Source organism: Camelina sativa, chromosome 17, assembly GCF_030686135.1.
Source record: "Camelina sativa cultivar CO46 ecotype springtype chromosome 17, ASM3068613v1".
NCBI classification, from domain to species: Eukaryota; Viridiplantae; Streptophyta; class Magnoliopsida; order Brassicales; family Brassicaceae; genus Camelina; species Camelina sativa.
This window is the reverse complement of record NC_141896.1, coordinates 38,176,621-38,190,789: the sequence shown is the minus strand read 5'-3', so window position 1 is coordinate 38,190,789 and position 14,169 is coordinate 38,176,621. Positions and strand designations below refer to the sequence as shown.

Genomic DNA, 14,169 nt, shown 5'->3' with positions numbered 1-14,169 from the left:
GTATCGCAAATCACAGATTCGTCCCCATATTTTGCTTTATTTTTAAAAATAACCCCTGCAAAAAAACTAGATTCGATTCGATAGAGATAAGATTTTGTTTTTTTTCTCTGTATATTTTTTTCAAGTCTGATAAACAAAAACACAGCAAATCAAGAGACAAAGAGCTAAAGAAGACATATTATAAAGGCTTGTTTTTTATACGCTCTTAAGTATCAGATGGTTTCTCTGCGGTTTTCCCTTCTTTGTTGATGTGAAAGCCTTCAATCTTCTTTGAAACTTCATCCACGCTATGCTTCACTCTCCTCGAGCTTGTTTCGTTCTCTTCCGGGTTCGCAGGTGTTGTTTGCCAGATTCTGATGGTTCCGTCTTCAGATCCCGAAGCATAGGACACACCAGTGGGAGTAAACCTCACGCAATGTACTGGACCATGATGTCCCTTGTTGCATCCTATGTTTCAGAAAAAAGATGACAAAATCAGAAAAATGCCAAAACCAAGACCTCAAAGATCTATCAAGCTAACAGGATCAGAAACTCTAATCAAACTGAAGCTATCTGGAACTTAAACTTGGATGACGATTAACAAAGAAGCTACGACAAGATTATGGCCTACTTCTTAAACGCTAACTTTTTGAATATGATGGCATTAATGTTTTGAGAGTCACTCACCAATCTCCTCGCCAGTGTAGAAATCGAACACTCGGACCCACATATCCTCTCCACCAGCAACAAACTTTTCACCAGACTTTGGCTCCAGCGACGCAGATTCAATATTGCAGGGCATGTCATAGCTCTTCACCAGTCCAAAACTTGTGAAAATAAAAGAAGACAAAGATAAGAGTATGAGCAAAATGAAAAGGGTAATAAGCAAATATCTGATTCTTGTCTTCCTGGAATGATAACTTACTGATTTGCGTCCCAGAATTTAACTGTTGATCCATCAGCAGTAGTTATATACCGTCCATCTTGGCTCACTTCAGCACTGGTGACAGGAGACTTAGTTTCTAATGTCTGGACAATTTTCCCACTCCTCACATCCCATAACCTATATAAGATTACAATGAGAAGATAAGAGAAAGGAAACAAAAGATCTATCAAATTATGCCTTGTTTTATGCAGCAATGTGTTTGTGGCCATGTCTTGTTTGGTTCATACCTTACACCACCAATGTCAGTGCATGAACTTAGTATTGTTTGATCACTGTGAAGCCATGTGAGAGTTCTGATAGAACCAGGAGATTTGTCAACTTCTGTAGGAGGTGCATCCAACCGATTCATGTCAAAAACACGAAGAATTTTCTCAAATCCTCCTGTGAGCAACGATTTTGTATCCTAGTGAAAGAAAAATGTCGATCGATTAGTGACTAATGCATAAAAGCGGAACGATGAGGTGCCATCCACAAACAACAAATGTTTAATCTGGAATCAATTCCACTATCACATAATTAACCAAATCCTCAACGACTTCGACTTATATTCACTGCAGTAAATGCTAGACTAAGAGCTGTTACATAACAAGCCTGCCTAGAACCAATAATCGAAACCACAGAGATGTTATTAAGATGACTTGAAGTCGCATAATAGCAAGAAGGATTATAGTCAGTACATACATTCACCTAACTCCAATTCTTTATACCGTTAACATTTTACAAAACCTCAGTTAAGAAACTGAGAATAGCTACAGAGAGAGAGAGAGAGAGAGTAAATAAGTCAAACGAACCTCTGAAAAAGCGCATGCTCGAACAATATGCTTGTGCTCAAAAGAATGCAGCACATCCCCTGTTAAGGCATCCCAAAGTTTGCTGAAACAAAACAATATAACAAAAAAATTAGATGATTGGCCAACATATATATGTATGCTGTATATAGGAAAACAAATTAAGAAACGAAACACATACGCTGAAAAATCGGCTGAAGCAGATGCAGCACGTAATGCATTGTTATCCAGACAAGAACTCCAAACCGCACCTTTATGCCCTTCAAACGTACCAATCCAGTCTCCAGTTTCCCCATTCCTCAACATTGGATGTGAATCTAAACCATCAAACACACAAATATTATCACATACTCAAAACCCCATAAACCATCCTAGTAAGTTACTCAATTGGAATGAGTTTTTTTTCAACAATTCTCGTAAACTAAACTGACCCAAAATTAAAAAAAAAAATCCAATTTTTCAATTAAAAAAGGAGTATTACCTTTGCTGGCACTGATGAGGAAGAAACCATCAGGCGTAATAGGACTGTAGAACAAATCCACCACAGGTCTTGAATGGCCATGACAAACTTGTGGAATCGTCACCTTCTTCTTATCCATTTAATCCTAAACCCTAAATTGAGCGAACCCTTTTGAAATCAAAGTAAAGGTTTTTTTTCAATTCCGAGTAGCTGAAAACCTAAATTTTGTTTTTTGGGTAATTTCTACAAATATATTGGGAGAAAACAACAATCAGATCGATCTACACTTAATAGAAAATTTCTGAAGCTACAGTGTAGTAATGTTAATTCTGAAGATTCTACAGAACAAAAAAGAGAAAAAAAAGGAGGAAATTTGCAGAAGAAAGCGTAAGGATTGGGTGCTTTTTTTTTTTGATTTTGTACAAAGTAATGCAGAAAAAAAACAGTAGCCCAGTTTTAGGGATTTCTACATCGGGAAGGAGAAGACCAAAATAATAGTATATATAGATTTTTCTTTTAATTTAGGGTACTTTCCTGTATTTTTTTATGTTTTGCATAACCGCCCATGTATTTCTCTGCTTTACATATATGTCCTCTTTTTTTTTTTTCTTTTACAACATTTACATTTGTTCTCTTCATAGAAAAATTGCATTTTTTTTTTGTTTATTGTTAGAATCATTGGAGTTTAAAGTTACAAAAATATTAGAGTCAATCTGGTATTATGTATATATATATGGTAAGGGGCTGCTAACTGGAGAATAAAAGTTAGGTAATATTTTCGTAAATGTAAAATATGATGTCGTTGGATGAAATTATAAACTTTAAAATTACGCGGGAATAATTATACTACTTATTAAAAAATATTCTTTATTTATTTTGTTAATAAGAAACAAAGTATAATTATTTTGTGCTTTTTTATTTATTTATTGTAGAAACTTTTTTTTTGGTGATTTACATATGGACAAGATTACTAGCATTAAAGATTAAGACAAACAAAGAACATGCTAAAGAAATTACTACAATTAATTGAAAGTTGAAACATCAAGGCATTAGGACAAGATTACTAGCATTAAAGATTACAATTAGTGATTTATATATGGACAAGATTACTAGCATTAAACATTAAGACAAACAAAGAACATGCTAAAGAAATTACAATTAGTTGAAAGTTGAAACATCAAGGCATTAGGCATGTGGCTATATAATACTGCAAGTGAAGGGCTTGTTTGACAAACGATTGAAAGCTTAAAGGAGGAGTCTTTTATGTTGAAGAAGAGGGTACTAGCCTACTAGACCAACGTGAATAGTTTATATACAGTTTGGTACATGTAGAGTAGAGTGATAGACACCATGGGGGCATTTTAAGATCGATTTCTCTTGTATTCTCTAACTGATCTAGTGGATTCCAAGCAGAAGGTCCTTGACAAGACATATGTGGTGTCATATAGTAACAATAAACTTGATAAAATCATGTATGAGTGTGCATATCTTTCTCTCTTCTAACTTCATTTTCTCCGCTCTTTGTTTAAACACAAGTGTGTGGTAGCTTATACAAATTTAAATCTAAGTAACGGAAGTGGAAAATGTTCAAACTTTCGACAATCTGAAATTTAATACGTTGTTATGTGTAGAGTCATCCGTTGTAATCTTGTGTTCAATATAAAACTAAGATACAACCGGCTTAGCATGAAACCTTATGTTGTGGATATGATATGTTGTGGAGTATGAAATCACAAAATGTTGGCTTCTCCCACTTATTATACAAAATCATTTATTTTAATCTTCAACCCACACGAACTCACAAGTGGTTACAAACTTACAAAACATCATTTATTATACAAAATCAAAAGTTCATGCAAGTGGTTATGTCCCTAAAATAAAACAAGGCCAAATATTCAGTTTCTGAAGTACAATCAAAGATTCAAAGAGCTGATTAGTGACAATAAATGATGTCTAAACGAACAAGTGGGAGATCCAACGGTTGGCTACTAATAATCCAACGGTCAATGAGGAACCAGAATTTACAACAAACAACACATACTAACAAAGACCAAACACAATCCAACGGTTCTAATAAAAAAGGAGCACCGATAGAATATGGTCTGCATCCTATACGAAACACTGAGAATAAAATAAAACAAATAAAAGATTCCCATCTCCAGATCTGACCCGGATCCGTTTTTCAATCAATCTTCAACCCGGCCGGAGAGATCAGAAGCGAGACGAGATGCAATGGCGGAATGATACATAACATCGTGGAACGTGGAAGCTTCTGCTATTTTCCTCCTCAGCTGCTTAGCTTTCTCCTCCGTGAGACAACCGCGACGGAGCTTCTGAGTCTGACCCGACCCGGAGATATCTTTTTTATCCGGATTCGAATCCGAACTCACCGAAGAGCCTGAGCCGTCGATGTTGAGATATTCTGGATCGGGGGATAAACCGAAGAGAGGTGCCCACCAAGAAGCGGATTTCTTACGGTTCGAATCCGGGTTTTTTAAAGATCCGGATCCGGAACATGCTCGGATCGTGGTTAGAGCGGAGCAGGAGATAATCAAAGCCATGGAAAAGTGAAAAATGTAGTTTAGGGTTTCGAAATTTGTTTTCAAATTATACAAATTGGATTTGTTGCTACAATGAAGATGGAGGTGGTGGTACGTTTGAATTATAACGGAAAGACCAAGGGTATTATAGGAATTACAGAATTGTGCTTGTGCATGGAAGTTTACGGTGGACGTGTGAAGGACTAGATTGCGACCGTAATGAGATGGGATAAGTCTACACGCTTTGGAAATTGCAATATGTATTTTCTACGAAAGTAGAATTTTTATACTTCTTATTTTAAACGTGAAATTTCTACGACCGTTGATTATAGTTTATACAATTTTTGGATCTAAAAAAAATCTTTGGGTTTGAATGGTATTCAATATATATATCTACGGATGGATTTGTCCGCCCCAACCGCTACAACCATTCACAGTTTTATTTATATATACTGAGTTTCTGACAGTGATCGGTCGAGACAGACTACTGACAAAATCGTTTTGGGTTATTTTTTGTATATGATCTGCTAGAATGAGGTTTACACATGGCTATGGTACATTTGGCTATGTAGTATGTACAATACAAGTGTATAAACGGTCTAGCGAGAGATGTAATTGTGCACGGTGATAATATTATGGTGGACACGCGCGGATGCATTGGAATGTGACGAACCTTGGGGAATAGATAAGTCTAAACGCGTCGAGCGATTAATCTATCGGCCAACTTGCACAATGTCTTGTTCTGCACTTTTCTCAAGACAAATGTATTTATTTGTTTAAATGTCATAGAACCGTTTGTTTTATTAGTATTTCACAATACAATTTGGGTATTTTGAAATGGTGATAATGATAGCGGTCGGTCGCGGTTGGACGGATTAGTGTTCAACGGACAAAATAGTATTCCGCTAATAACATTTTCATTTAGGAGTTGCTCATAATATTTTGGTTTTTTACAAACATTCAAACAAGAAATTTAGGCCACGAGAAACTGTTATCCTGTCTCGAAAATAAGGTCTGGTGACGTTGGTCCATAAAATGTAAATGTTATTTACCATGTGAATCCTCACTAGTCGCAGAAAGAGAAGTTCCTCGTTATACGTAATACCGTAGGCACAAAGATTTGCTTTTGTATAACCACGTACTTGATCTTAAAAAATTAAGATTAGTCAGGAACATTTGGGATAATTTTTAATTACGATAAAGAGACGTACATACAGTCTCACAAATTATACAACGACTGGAACTAATTCAAACCCCTCTTTGATAATGCTAAGACTCTTAGCATGCCAAGAGGCCAAGCAAGCCAAACATTGGCTTGCAGCCGTGCATAATAAAATGGAAATTTCGGCCGTTTTCCACAAAAGTTTTACTTAGTCCAGTGGTTTAGTTGTATTAATATTGGCACTATTATTCAGGTTCAACTCCCATGAGTTGCAGTTAGGTTTTATTTTTTTCTTGGCTTTGGCTAAGAGCTCCGCCTTATGCGTAATACCGTAAGTACAACGATTAATTTGCCTTTGTAACCACATACTTGATCTAGGAAAACTTAAGACTAATCCGAAAATTTGGGAGATTTTGTTTTTACTACAAAGAGACGTATACAGTCTCACAAATTCACAATGCTCTCAATTTTGGTTACTTATTTACATCTTTAATGACATGCTACTGATATCAAACTATATCGCACTACTCAATAATATTTTTCTGAGATGTTATACTTGGCAAGAGTATTGAACAAGCACAATAAAAAGCTGCGTATACATTTTCATGACCTTATACATGGACCTATAGTTTTTTTTTTTTTTTTTCTTTTGGGCAACCATACATGGACCTATAGTTAAGGTCGATTATTACAACACATAACTTTAACCAGTAAGAAAGCATACACAATAAATATAGTACAATATTTTATTACATTCGAGGTTTGGAATATGGAATATATTTGTATCTATGGCTTCAATTATTTTGCAATGAACTTAGAGAACCATTTTCCCGAAGCTTTTTCTTTGCGATCAGCAGGATTAGTGAAGTTGACCCAATTCATACCAAACAGGAGAGTGTAACCATTTCCGAATTCGTAGTTATCCATCAATGACCATGCAAAATACCCTGCTACGTTGCATCCATCCCTATAATATATTTAAAAGAATAGTTTTGATGTATTAACATTTATAATTCTCTAAAGAAAGTATATATCATATTAAAGATGAATTATAACTTACTCCATGGCACATTTGAGACAAGAAAGATGGCTGCAATGGTTTTGAATTCGTCCATTATCGGCAAGCGCAGTTGCAAGCGTTACGTTTCCAAGATCAAGATCAGCAACTCCTGAAATTTAACATAAGATTAATCATAAATACATTATATAGATTTTTCACTAAAACCTATTTGAATGTATGAAGCATGAAATGGTATAAATGGTATGCTCATACCGTTTTCGGTGATGTAGGTAAGTGGATTTTTGTAGTTGTCTTTGATGTAGTTTAGAATCTGGCGGAACCCTGGAGGATAATAGACGAAGCTAGGAGCCTATAGAGAAAATATTCAAATCAACGTTGTAATCTTTTGAATATGAAAACGATTTTAATGTCAGATACTTACCACAACACCAATAGGGACTCCATTGCGATAAACTGAAACCAGTTAAACGAATAATGTGTTTAGATAATTAATCTAAAAAACAAAAAATAGGAAAAATTGTTTTACATACATCCAAGAGTAACTCGTGGATCGGTTATGGCGCTAGGTTCTGTCGAAGGAGGTGCGTCGGTTGCATATTGTGTAACGTAATAGTTCAACCCTAGAAAATCAAGTGATCCTTTAACTAAAGCTGATTCTTGAGGTGTGAATTCTGGCAATCTATCTCCTACCATCTCTCTCATTATCTTTGGATATTCACCGTACACCAATGGATCCATGAACCTTCATATATGTAAGAAAAAATTGATACAAAAACAAATTATAACCAAATTAACCTTTCAATATGTGCGTGTGAGAGAGTTTTAATTGGGAATCATTTAATTGAAAATATATTTACCATCCAACGAAAAAATGGAATGCTCGTTTTGCAGCAGCCTTGTCGAGATTGCTATTTTCGTTTAGTGGGGCAAACCATCTCCCGATCAAGGTTGTTCCTATCTTACCACCTTGAAATTTCTGCATAAATATGTTATAATTACGGACCACAAATACACCACATATAATTATAAAACCTACGCCTAAAATAAATTATATATAAGATGTTTACAATGTATATAAAAAACTGTACCTGATATCTTTTGCGGTATAAAGATACAGCTTCCGCATGAGCTAGAAGTTGGTTATGTGCAACTATATAAGGTTCAGTTCCTGAATCTCCTCCAAATTCACAGCCAGTGCACCGTCCCGGTGGATACGATCCATCTCCATAACCTTTGGTTGCCAGAGAGAAAGGCTGATTTAAAGTGATCCAAAATTTGACTCTGTCTCCGAATCTTTGGAATAGAAGCTCCGCGTAGTTTTTGTAGTCCTCCCTATTCATGTATCAAACATAATAAATATTAGTCATATATAGATCGAAGCGATGTTTAGAAATAACAAGTTTAGAATAAAAATCCGTTCATGCACTTACACTATACGTGGGCTTAAGAAGCCTCCATATTCGTCTTCCAAAGTCTGGGGAACATCCCAGTGAAATATAGTCACATATGGTTCTACGCCTGTATTCATATAAGTTATTTTTTTTTTAATATCCAAAAAATAATAAATTGATTAAAAATGTATAATTTAGTTACTTCACTAGTAAAAACAGAGCCTATAGCCATGGAATATTCCGTGAATAAGGTCATATTTTCGTGGCTATATGATCCAACAGACACGGCATGACATGAAAAAATATCGTGTCTATACGATCGTGGACTAAAATATTTCGTGGCTGTTCGTGACGTTATAGCCACGATTTTGGCACGCGTGTTTCGTGACAATATTTGCCACGGAATAGCCAGACAGATTTTCGTGGTTTATTAGCCACGATTTTGGCACGCTTATTTCGTGAGAGTAATTGCCACGAAATGGTCAGGCATATTTTCGTGGTCAGTTAGCCACGATTATGGTCATGTCTTTTCAATGACTAAAGTGGACACGAACCACTTGTGTCTAAACAGTGCCATTTCCTAACCACGAACCATCGTGACATTGCCATTGTGACAAAATTACTATGTCACAAATATTTATGTGACTAATCGTGAATTGCAGATTCAATAAAATATTGAAACATTTACCCTAAAATTTCTAAATCTGAAACGTGAAATAGAAATTATAAAAACTGAAAACGTGAAATATAAAATCTAAAATACAATATCATATATTTCCAAAGTTTTACAAAAAGATCCAAGAGATTCCAAAAAACTTACAAAAGCCGATTAAGTCTTACAAAAGTTGCAAATATTTTGCAAAGCTAAAAGATAAACAATCAAGCAAAGTTAGCTTGTTGAGCTTGAGTCAAAGGTGGAGTCGAGGTCGAGGCAGTATTAGGCATTGTGGCATTCAGGGCAGTGGGATTACTAGGTGTTACAGCAGGAACAGAAGGTTGAGTATGATTAACCTGTTGGACAGTAGCAGAATTCACCCCAAGAGCATGTAGAATCACATTTAGTGAAGCTCGTGTTGCAGCCATCTCGTCCTTGAACTCACTCTTCAAGGCAACCATATCATCTTTGAGTGTTGTCATGTCAGCCTTGAGCGTTTCAACATTAGTGTTGACAGTTTCAGAGTTCTTTTCCAAGCCAGAGATACGCAAGTCTATGTCGAGATTGCGTTGAAGAGAAGCTGGGACAGTCTCAGAAGGATCGAAATCCCGGTATTGAACACTGCCTATTCCATAAATGCGTCCTTTGCTTGACTTACCCTGCTGTGAATTGGCATATAAAACATCCTCTGTTTTGGTCGACTTTTTCCTTTTCCATTGTTTGGATGGTATCTATCTTTACCACAAAACCGACAGCATAGAAGTGATCGATCCTCCTTCCAGAAGAGCATGCAGTTATCCTCACAAACATCAATTTTTTCAACAGGCAGCCCAAGTGATCTTGTCAACTTTTTTGCCTCGTAATATGATGCAGGAGCTGTATTTGGTTTGGGCAAAACATCTTTGATAGTCTGTGATATCTCATCAACACATGCCTCTACCATATTGTAATCGCTTTTTGCCTTCATCATACGTGAAGCAAGATATAGTTGAGAAATTCCTTCAGCACACCCATCGTAAAGAGGTTGATTGGCTGCTTCAAAAGCTTGGAAAACGCTATCATGGTATGGTCCTTCGTTGGTTGTTTCCATCAGATTCTCTTGTACATGGGCTGATGACACGTCTTGCCCCTCATTAATATTTGCATATGGATAATTCTCATCATTACCAGTCGTGAAATTTGTGTGTTGTTCATCCCACATTGCTTCTTCACCGGAAAAATGATTTGCTCTCGAGGATTCACCAGCATCATAGTAACATTCTCCATGGCTTGACCAAACATAGTAGTTTCCCTTAAATCCAACTCGAAAAAGATGGCTAGATACAGTTTTTGCATCTCTCTGTTTTCGATTTTTACACCGTGCACAAGGACACAATATAGTGCCTGACTCTTTGTAAGATGCTTGACTACAAGCAAACGCAAGAAAAACATCAATTCCCTCTAAAAACTCTTCTGATACACGATTTCTTGTTGGATCAATATGTCGATCCATCCATTCTCTACTTTGAAAATAACGAGACATTTGATATAGTGAGGACGAAAGAGAAAATGAGACATAAAAAGAAAAAAGAAATAAGAGAAGAGAAGATGAACTGAAACAATTGTCTGAAACCAAAAAAAAAACAATTTAGTCTCTGAAGAAATCGACTTTTTATTTTAAAGGGACACTAATGTATCCATGAAAGAGCAACGATTTCTTCAGTGGCTAAATCACAGACATGAATATAGTCACACTCTTCTGCCCGTGGAAAAAAATCGAATATATTCTCTGCTCCACTACGGAAATCAGACTTCGACTACGACGGAGGCTCTGTTTTTCAATTATTTGATTTGACTACTCCCCTAGCCACGAAAATTGTGTGGATATACTGTGGCTAAGTTCAGGCCCGTCTTTAAAATTTTTTGGCCCTACAATACAAATTTGTAGGCCTTTCTAACACTAAATTTTTTGTTTTTGTGTTTTTTATGGCTTTTTCGTTTAAAAGTTTTAACAAAAAAAACATTTTGGACATTAAGCTTTTGTCCCACTTGCCACCCATAGAAACGGGCCTGCTTATATTGTTACCAATTTATCACATTTTTACTTTATGACTTTGTTGTCACGAATTTAACGTGAATTTGCGTGGCTATATTAGTGATAGTCACTGCCGTGACTATGTCGTGACTCTTCTAGCCACGATTATACCACGTCATAGTCACGTTTTTAATCTTTTTTCATTTTCGTGATTTTATGTGACTGTTTCGTCACTATTTTGAAAAATGCCACGGAGTGACCGTGACGTTGAAGTGGCTATGCGATACATTTTTACTAGTGTTAAATTTCGAAATTACCATTTGCTTTCAACTGGTTAATGAGATTGTTGTAGTATGTTATCCCATTCTCGTCAATTCCCCCAATCAGACGTCCCTCTAAGATTAGTAAATAATCACAAAGTTCATTCATTGAATGTTTTAAATAGATGAAAACATGATGAAAAGAAGATTTGTTATTATATTTTACTTGGTAAAACCCTTGACCACGCTATTGAGAGTCGGTATGCTTGAACATTCATTCTTTTCAGTAGTTTGACATCATCCTGTTCAAGATTATATGAAAGTTGTAAAACTAAATTGAAATTACAAAATTGCACAAATATAATATATGTACATTCGTCATTGATAGCCTCAAACCTTATAGAGATCATATGAATCACAAGCAAGATCTCCTGAACTACGATCTGGAACTTTTTCTGTATATATATATAGCAAACCAAAATATCATGAGCCTGATCGCTCTTTTATATATTTATACGTTTTACTATCATACATCGAGGTGCATGTTGATAAATAATACGGTAAGTGATGTTTGTGATCACCTGGATATCTATGAGTGAAATAGTCCCATCCATTAAGTGCTCTATGTGCAGCACCTTCAATCTGGTAGAGCCAATTATGTTTGATATTGTTAAAAAAAAAGGGTATGACAAATGCCATCATGGCGAAGAGATATATATATGTATACCTGGTATGCAGAAGTAGCGGCACCAAAAGTGAAATTTTTGGGAAATCCAGTACGGTTGAATGCAACAGTTTTGTCGCAGTTGAAGGGTTCTTTGGCCTTGCATTCTGGATTGCAGAGTTTTTGGCTACTCGAAACAACCAAGAGAACGGCAAGAATGGCTAAAGAGTAGTAAGCTTTTGGAATTGCCATTTCTATTTTCTTTCTTTGCTTTGTTGATGGACCTGGTTATGTTTGTTTTTGATGATGATTAAACGATTAACTTGGAGGGGTTTAAATAGAAGGGTTTGAGTGCATGGGAACTTGCATGGAGATTCAAGTAAACTGGTTACGTACATTTTTGCATTGAATTTGATCCTCCATGCATGTTCTCCACCTCGCTGTCTTGTTTTCTTAATAAATAAAATTAGTCACTTTGAGTTTTACGACACCCATATATTACATGTCTGCGTGAGAATATATGTTCCTTAACCATAATTTATATTCAATATATTAATTCAATCAGTGTTATAACATTCATTCAAAAAGAGTTTTTAGTTGTTGTGAGGTTTAAGTTCCGTATCCCTTCTCATTTAGCGTACATTATGGTTGTTTATATTACTTGTGAAAGGAACAACCTTCGTTCCATAAGCAAAACATGACCTGTCTCATTAATAAGTATCGAATATTAATTTACGTATTTCTAAAAACCACATCAACCTACAATAATAGAAAACCACCTGACACCTGGAAACAAATATACAATCAACCTCGAGTTACGTCAACTAAATAATATATATTACTCACGATAAATTGTTATAAAACATGAACTTCTGGTGCAGGGAAGAATAAAGATAATTTTAGATTTTGTGTCATAATAACAAATAATATGAAAAAGATTATGAAAAATTGTCTTAGTTTTCATAGTTGATATTTTGATTAAAAAGAGTAAATCTAGAAATATTTGTAAAATTTTGTGTGAGTAAATCCAAATTTACATAACAATGTTTTTGAAAACCTAAACATAACTCTTCTTAGATCTTGAAACAAATCATTTCTTTAAAATCCTATGGCACAAGAAGCGGCTTAAATATAAGGGCCAGTAGTTCGACCGCCAGGCACATAGAATTAGGAGCAAAAAGGCCAATATAATTTTTTATATAACCAAAATGTAAAGATAGTAAGGGTTTATTTTCTAAAGAATCGACCCTGTAAACAAGATTGTTCATCTTTCAGTAATGTTATATCTCTTCTCTATTGAACTATTTTCACTCCGACTTTATAAGATAGTAGATTTAGTTCGAGCTCTCTGCGTATGTGCATTTTTGGCTGATACTAGGAAGCATGCTTGAGCAAAAGTCCAATTTTTGTAAGTTCTTAAGTTTAGACTTTTAATATATGTTTACTAGTCATTCTCCTAATTAACCTTAAACTGTGAGAACAAATCTTTATATTACCTCTAATTTTACGTTACGTTTGATTTTTTCTTGATTTTACTACTCATTTATTGTGAGTTAGGTTCATTCTATATTTCGATTAAAACAGAAGAATGTTGTGGTTTTTACTTTTTACGATCAATCATGTACAATTGCATATATTGCATGCGTGTCCTTGTGTTTGATCAAAGAGCCTATATAGCCAACTCACTCTACTCTTCATTTTACTTAGCGCCGAGTGTTTAGTCCAATCACACAAAGTCACAAATTACGTAATAATGTTTTTACTTTGCATCTTAATATTTTAGGTTAAGTGAAGAGTCGTATTAGAGCATCTTGGTAAACGTAGCTTACCCACGTCTCAAAGGCAAACTTTCGCGATTTGGTCAGTGAACGGGGTACGTCCTGTTTTTACGATCACGCGATCGATATTCGAGGTTGCGCGCGTGGCCAGATGGACCTTGGAACGGATTTGATCCATTTTGGCGCTAGCCTTGTTCATATAATCGGTGAGGAATTGGGCGCTTATTGCGTCGTTCCTTGGCGGGCCTGAAAGACCGAAACTGCCAGTCATCGCGAAACGTGGCACCCAGCTTGCAAGTTTTTCAGTTGACGTCGGGTTTATCTCAACAAAGGTATTCTCGAGGGCATTGGGAGTTCCGACTCCAGGTACCGCCGAGCCGACGTACCCTGCCGACGGCGGGTCGGTAGGTCGCATACTCGTATTGTCGTTTAAACCCGATGAGCTTGGAGCTCGGGGATTTTCCGAGGGTGCGAACACGGATAATGTTCTGACCCCGGGTGGGGTAACGTG

At 35.9% G+C, this 14,169-nt stretch overlaps 3 protein-coding genes across 4 annotated transcripts; all 3 read right to left on the bottom strand.

Moving 5' to 3' along the window:
* Nucleotides 1–56: 56 nt before the first annotated feature.
* LOC104758596 (uncharacterized) lies at nucleotides 57–2,868 on the bottom strand. Its single transcript, XM_010481490.3, has 7 exons — nucleotides 2,195–2,868; nucleotides 1,895–2,030; nucleotides 1,717–1,798; nucleotides 1,153–1,328; nucleotides 905–1,042; nucleotides 667–806; nucleotides 57–447 (listed from the first exon to the last, which is right to left on the bottom strand). Exons 1-7 carry the CDS (start codon nucleotides 2,310–2,312, stop codon nucleotides 206–208), a joined length of 1,032 nt encoding a protein of 343 aa, XP_010479792.1. The 5' UTR covers nucleotides 2,313–2,868; the 3' UTR covers nucleotides 57–205.
* A 1,062-nt stretch (nucleotides 2,869–3,930) lies between these two features.
* Nucleotides 3,931–4,938, bottom strand: LOC104758595 (uncharacterized). Its single transcript, XM_010481489.3, has one exon. The coding sequence runs from the start codon at nucleotides 4,732–4,734 to the stop codon at nucleotides 4,360–4,362; it is 375 nt and encodes a 124-aa protein (XP_010479791.1). The 5' UTR covers nucleotides 4,735–4,938; the 3' UTR covers nucleotides 3,931–4,359.
* A 1,566-nt stretch (nucleotides 4,939–6,504) lies between these two features.
* On the bottom strand, nucleotides 6,505–12,188 carry LOC104758594 (myrosinase 4-like). 2 transcript variants are annotated; one of them, XM_010481486.2, is made up of 13 exons: nucleotides 11,944–12,188; nucleotides 11,798–11,858; nucleotides 11,613–11,671; nucleotides 11,443–11,518; nucleotides 11,274–11,351; nucleotides 8,327–8,414; nucleotides 7,985–8,228; nucleotides 7,754–7,872; nucleotides 7,427–7,638; nucleotides 7,318–7,349; nucleotides 7,149–7,245; nucleotides 6,936–7,044; nucleotides 6,505–6,842 (listed from the first exon to the last, which is right to left on the bottom strand). In XM_010481486.2, exons 1-13 carry the CDS (start codon nucleotides 12,130–12,132, stop codon nucleotides 6,674–6,676), a joined length of 1,533 nt encoding a protein of 510 aa, XP_010479788.1. In that variant the 5' UTR covers nucleotides 12,133–12,188; the 3' UTR covers nucleotides 6,505–6,673. The 2 variants fall into 2 exon arrangements, with proteins under 2 accessions (XP_010479788.1, XP_087352156.1); XM_087496030.1 differs by lacking the exons at nucleotides 6,505–6,842; nucleotides 6,936–7,044; nucleotides 7,149–7,245; ... (3 more) ...; nucleotides 7,985–8,228; nucleotides 8,327–8,414 and adding an exon at nucleotides 9,034–10,348.
* Nucleotides 12,189–14,169: the final 1,981 nt, after the last annotated feature.

What these genes read in the sequence shown, in the direction of transcription:
- LOC104758596 (XM_010481490.3), bottom strand. Translation starts at nt 2,312, where the DNA reads ATGGATAAGAAGAAGGTGACGATTCCACAAGTTTGTCATGGCCATTCA. An exon ending in AAATTCTGGGACGCAAATCA is followed by an intron (nt 807 to 904) that starts GTAAGTTATCAT and finishes TATTTTCACAAG; the next exon opens with TTTTGGACTGGTGAAGAGCT. An exon ending in CTACACTGGCGAGGAGATTG is followed by an intron (nt 448 to 666) that starts GTGAGTGACTCT and finishes TCTGAAACATAG; the next exon opens with GATGCAACAAGGGACATCAT.
- LOC104758595 (XM_010481489.3), bottom strand. Translation starts at nt 4,734, where the DNA reads ATGGCTTTGATTATCTCCTGCTCCGCTCTAACCACGATCCGAGCATGT.
- LOC104758594 (XM_010481486.2), bottom strand. Translation starts at nt 12,132, where the DNA reads ATGGCAATTCCAAAAGCTTACTACTCTTTAGCCATTCTTGCCGTTCTC. An exon ending in GTGGTCAAGGGTTTTACCAA is followed by an intron (nt 11,352 to 11,442) that starts GTAAAATATAAT and finishes TACTAATCTTAG; the next exon opens with AGGGACGTCTGATTGGGGGA. An exon ending in TGTCTCAAATGTGCCATGGA is followed by an intron (nt 6,843 to 6,935) that starts GTAAGTTATAAT and finishes AATATATTATAG; the next exon opens with GGATGGATGCAACGTAGCAG.